We start from the raw sequence: 6,000 nt of genomic DNA on the forward strand, positions 1-6,000 counted from the left end.
ATGAAGTTTCAAAGAAAGAGGACAAGAATTTAATAGGAATCAAGAGGTGGATAAAGGAGGTGTAAGAGTAGGTATCTAAGTGTGTCCATACAAAACCAGACTATCCAAACATCAAGTTGGGGGTCTGAGGTCTGAGATACAGAAGGCAGAGAGAGTCAGGAAAAATCTTGAAGGAGATGATTTCCCCAGCATCCCATCTCTGCTCTTCTGCATTTTAACTGGGGATTCTGCAGGAGGTACAAACACTGGCTTTGAGACCAGGAAAGATATTTTGGCTGGAGAAAATAGGAAGCTTTATTTATTTATTTATTTAAAAAATTTTTAATGACACCTAATAAATTCCGCATAGGACATAAAAGAAATAAATACATGTTTTTATCATCTAATCTTCACAGCAATTCTAAAAGGTAAGCACTATGGGAAAGCTGACAGAAGCCAACTCCAAGTGTGACCCAATAAAGTAGATATACTGCAGACTTTTAATATTCAAATTCAACTGAAATCAAGTTTGTGGTCTACATGAAGGTGCCTTCTGATTAAAATAACTACGAAAAAAATTGGAGGAAGGTAGTCTATCTTAAATTTCAAAGCTTTCACAACTATTATGTAGTTAATTTCTTTTTCTTACTTTTATTTTACTGTTCAACGGAACACAAAAGGGAACAATAGATCAATTCTTGATTATGACTTGAAGAGAATAAAGCACAGGTAAAGAAAAGAGCCCTGTTGAACCAAAGGTTTTTTTCCTACTGCCTTCAACAGGCCTAAAATGTTGTTCTTTTGCCTAATGCCTCAAAAGCCTAACATGGTTCAAATAATTAGTGTGCCCTAGTATTCTTACTGTGAACCCTGCCTCTTTCTCTGTTATGTTATTCAGAGGTCTGGCAACACTGGGAATCGGAGGCATGTTATATTATTGACTTAGTTTCCTTTTTTAGGTTATTTGCTCTTCAGAATATGCACAATGGCCTTTTTTGGAACTGATGTTAGTGAAACCAAAAGTAAAACTAAGCTGAGTCAAAAAAGGAGTCAGTATCTGTTCAATTTGCCTCTTCAAATGTATTTAGAGTGTTTAAAAGACTGAAGAGCAACAAAACTCTTAGTTTGGAAAGCTTAAAAAATATTTTAAAATACTGTACTCATTCATAAAACTTAGGTAAAATAAATAGCACCGCTAATTGGCTTAAGCATGGAGACAAAGCAGAGGTAATCTAAAATGAGGTGTGAGGAGCCGGGCAATAATGGAAAGGATAGGAGGTGATGAAGTATAAGATCCAACACAGAACTATAAGGCCAGTAGTAAAATAGAAAAAGGAAAGGTAATTCATGTAAACAGACCAAAAAGTAAGAGTAGGGCTGGGCTGAGAGAAGTCTGAAAGTGAAGGAACCATTCAGGTTTAAAGTTGGTGGCAAAATTAAACAGAAAGTAAAAAAGTGTTATATAGAGAACACCCAAATATAATATTGAGACCGACCCACCATTACAAAGTATAATTATGAAAAAGTAGGAAGGCTGGGTACCGTGGCTCACACCTGTAATCCCCAGACTCAGGAGGCTGAGGCAGAAGGATCGTAAATTGGCCAGCCTCAGCAATTTACTGAGACCTTATGCAATTTAGCCAGACCCTGTCTCAACATAAAAAAAATAATAAGGGTTGGGGACATAGGTCACTGGTAGAGTGCCCCTGGGTTTGACCCCAGTACCTCTTCCCCTAGAAAGTAGGGAAAATTTGAGTCTTTAAGAAAGTTCAGACTAAACAAATCACATAGAGTCTCTTCTACTAATATCTTAATCCCAGCCCTCTCCTCCATTCTCTTCTTGTGCCAATCTGCCCTCAACATCCACTCAGAGTTTAGAAATTACTAAATAGTTGTATTGGTAATTTAAAGTAGAGATGAGTTTTGAGGTGATGCATGGGATTCCAACATTTAGAATGGCCTAATTTTGAGATAGCTTGCTGTTTAGATGTAAATCATTATGAAAGCAAAGAATCTATAATGAAATCATGGTACTATAATACTGAAGGTCATTCCATGCAAGTAGAAATAACTAGTCCTTTTTATTTGTGATATTTGGAATAAGCAATATGCATTTAGCAACCAGTTAAGCTTAAAGGCTCCTTCTAGGACTTTGGAAGGGGACCCTAGTGATGTGTACACATTCCTTATCTTTTTCAGTATCCCTTGAAAAAACAAGATAGTTTTGTAATCTCTTCTCAAAGATGGACTCTAAATTGCTTAAGTTTCAGGTTCTAAAATCTGGATTTGCCACTGAGCTTGTACACAGCAAACTATCTGTCATGTTCTAAACTACAATTTTCCTGTGTGCTGTTGGGTGTATATGCATCTATGCATGTATATGTGTTTAAATCCTTTATAAATGCATTTGTAATTTCCTAGTTTATAGAATAGAAATTTGAGAAGTCCACCATTATTTTTCTCAAAACTATCATGATATTAGGTTTGATATTATGATATTTGTATCATTCATACTTCAAATATTCTAGAGTTTGGCAGTAAAATAGTATGCTAATAATTCTCAGATATTATTTACAAATCACCACTTTTTTCTCCTTAAAATTTTTTTCATTCAAGTAAGGACTATCTTTAAATACAGTGTAGAAACTCGTGTAACTGATTTATCTTTAATTATCTATAATTTGTTTAGGTGAAATAGTTGACATTTAGTCCTCATTGTTCCAATGACAAAGTTTGCCGTTTTTTCTCCGGGAAATTTCCTGCATAAAAAATCTTGATACAGATTTCGCTTTATAATCAAAAGCCACATTATCCCAAACAGATATTAAAAGTTTACCAAAGAGTTGTTTTGTATCAATTTCTTAGAGTAAGTAGTTTTATAAGTGGGTCCCTGTTAAGTGGTTTGTTAGATGGACATGTTTTAACAGTGTGTCTTAAGTCTCTAAAAAGTGACAATTTTATACAGAGCAACATTCAGAAAGTCAAGGAGTTTATAATCTATCTGATTTAAAATAAGTTTCCATATTAGTACATTTTATACAGCCCTTTGAAACCATTTCTCAAAAAATATGGATTTTTTTTCCTCTTGCTTTTTCTGGGGGTATCAATTTATAACCTAATCAATTTCATCTTAAAATAAAAACTAACTCACTACACTATTTTTCCAAAGATAAGTCTTATTTCTTAAACTCATATCATGTAGTTTTATTTTCTTAATTCACCAACTGTGATTATTCTAGCACTTTTGAATGGTAATGGGTTAAACACATGCATTACCATTTCATTCATAATTCTTTGGCAAATCAAATGCCTTTTTCATTGGATCTAATTCTTCTTGATGTCACATTGCTAAGCAACTAGAAGGAAATTTAAGTACTGGAGGTTTTTTAAATCCTGTTTTACAATTCAAATGAAGGGAGTTGCATTCAGCTTTACCAACAGCCATGGGTAACAATAGCTAGCTTCTTTTCCTCCTCTTTTAAAAATAAACCCGGAATGAGAAACTGAAGCTAGAAACCCACTGGTAAGAAAGACTAAAATGAAAAGGAAAATGGAGGAAGAAAGTTGAATTTAGTTTTCATATCAACCTAGTCTTGCTTTCACGAACATTCCAAAATCACACAGCTTTAAGATAGTTTAGTTAGGAACTCATTCACTACACACATGCACACACACACACTTTCTCCCCAAAGACCAAAATCAAAGTTTAGCAAAAGACAACACAAACTTACCTTTAACAGAAGCTGAATATGAGGAAATGAAGCAAAGAAAAAGCACAGCAAGAAGAATCATATTGACCAGCTACCCTCTACTGCATCCAGTCCTGAGCAAGGAGTCACTGAGAAGTGGACTCTTCAGATGGCAGGCAGCAAGGGAGTGACTCTCCTCAGAACCTGTGACAATAATGTTTATCTTTGGGGAAAGGTCAGATTCCAAACTCCAAAATCAGACCTAGGTTCACCAAAGGGCTCATTATTAATGATTAAACGTAGGTGGGCTGTAGTTTTTAGCCTCTTGCTCTTTTTATTTATTTATTTTTTACTCCCTATGGAAAATCTAGAAAGTTATAATTTGAGAGCTAAACCAGGCCAGTCTACCTTCCTACAAACACAGAAGTACTGAGAGACATTCCAAGAAAATGGTGGTGATATTTTTCTGCCCAATACATAGTCATCATCATGTCTATAATATTAACTGCCTATATTCACATTTCACCATTTTATGTGGGAGGGTGGCAAGAGTTCTCAATCCCAGATAAACCTAACTGAATTTTAATGTCTTCTATGGTCATTTTGAAAGTTTTTGTATTATTTGTATGCCATTATTAAAAACCATCCTGAATATTAGAATTTAAATTTAGACTAAGATGTGCCACTGCCGATTACTTTAAAATAACATTAAAACAGAACTTTCATTCCTAAAACAGATGATTCTCCTTGTTTGTGAAACTATAGCGGGTTGGGGCAAATCGGTGTTGTCCATCATTAATGGGCTAGTAGGCCAATGAGTATACTGGTCATGATACACCTCTATTTGTATCTAAGGGAAGACATACTTCTATGAGTTCCCAGACTGGTTGATCAGCTTTCTGAATTTCATTTCTAGGAAGAGATTCAGAGAGCAAATCATAGTTCTCAGCCATTTTGCTACAGAATATTAATTAGGAAATTTCTCTAGAGTTAAAGCACATATTCTGGTATGGCTAAGGCCATGCTAGCTGAACCAACCTTTGTCCTTGAAATCTCCTCTGAGAAAGAACTGACATGAACAAAACCTACTAAACCGAAGTGGCATGGAAGAAGGGGAGGGTTGCTGGTGAAGTGTCATTTCAGTGTACTTGAAAATACTTATGGCCATGTTTCAATATAAAATGGATTCTTAAATATACCCTGATTCCTTTCAAAACCTTTATGGAGGCTGCTAACCTTAAGTTTGAATCTTTCAGACAACTAGGGAAAAGATAGCAGATTTAATGGGGCCACAAAATAAATACCAAATTTAGAAATCTCTAAAGTGTATTTTCATATAAGGAATAAAAAATGAAAATTCTTTGTGTTATCTTCTATAAAGAGTAGAATTTTATATACTATCATCAGTTTTATATAAAATAAGACAAAAAATAAGTTGTTTGATTAAGAATATCTCTTTAAAGCTCTAAATACTAAGTTATCCTGAGATTTAACAGAAAAGGCCACTTTTTTTTTTTTTTGCCCCTGTGAGGTCCTTAAAGTAGAGACTATCAAACTTGTTTCTCTCTTTTTTTTTAATTTGTCCTTTTTAGATATTCATAACAGTAGAATGTTTTTTGACATGTTATACATACATGGAGTATAACTAATTCTAATCAGGACCCCATTCTTGTGGTTGTACGCGGAGTAGAGTTTCACTGGTTGTGTATTCATATGTGAACATAGGAAAGTTGTGTCCAATTCATTCTATTGTCTTTCCTATTTCCATCCCCTCACCCTTCCCTTCATTCTTAGAAAAAATAACTTTGTTGAGAAAATAAAAGTATTATGAACAGAAGGGATTACCAACCCAAGATAATGTGAAAGTGCTCTTTGCTTTCCATTTGAACAGATTTCTAAATGTTCCCACAATTTCCATATTATTTTCATAGGGATATGAAGCCATTATAGTCACTTAAGTTTTACTTCCACATTTATTTAAGTTAAGAACTAGTTTCCTTCTTATTTGATTCTATAAGAATTGTCTTTTGTATTTTCATTTGAGACTCATAGTGAAATAGACTTTTAAAGTTCGTTGTTAGACTATGTTTCATGATACGTGTCTCTTCGGGTAAAGTACTGTCTGTTGTCAGGAGTTTATCAGAGTCCAACCAATAAAAGGCATATCACTATTGCCTAATAAAATAACTGCTGTTCCATTTGAGCATTTGATTTCCACTAGAAAGTGCCTGTCATCGTACTAGAGTTGTTTCAACATGGGATATTCAAATAAGTCCGCTTCTGTTGGTTAAAAATAACATCACCCTTTTATATTTTGCATATAAACTTTTCT

General features: G+C 34.3%; 1 protein-coding gene across 1 annotated transcript in view; it reads right to left on the reverse strand.

Moving 5' to 3' along the window:
• Nucleotides 1-3,871, reverse strand: part of Mttp (microsomal triglyceride transfer protein) — a 51,726-nt gene extending 47,855 nt beyond the window's left edge. The window contains exon 1 of the mRNA XM_046459096.2: nt 3,711-3,871. Within this exon, the coding sequence (XP_046315052.1) occupies nt 3,711-3,771 (61 nt within the window). The 5' untranslated portion in view covers nt 3,772-3,871. The remainder of the gene's footprint in view (nt 1-3,710) is intronic.
• Between the last annotated feature and the right edge of the window lie 2,129 nt (nt 3,872-6,000).

This window comes from Marmota monax, unplaced genomic scaffold (genome assembly GCF_021218885.2).
Source record: "Marmota monax isolate L192 unplaced genomic scaffold, Marmota_monax_Labrador192_F-V1.1 WCK01_AAM20220418_F8-fsc00002, whole genome shotgun sequence".
In the NCBI taxonomy this organism is placed as follows: domain Eukaryota; kingdom Metazoa; phylum Chordata; class Mammalia; order Rodentia; family Sciuridae; genus Marmota; species Marmota monax.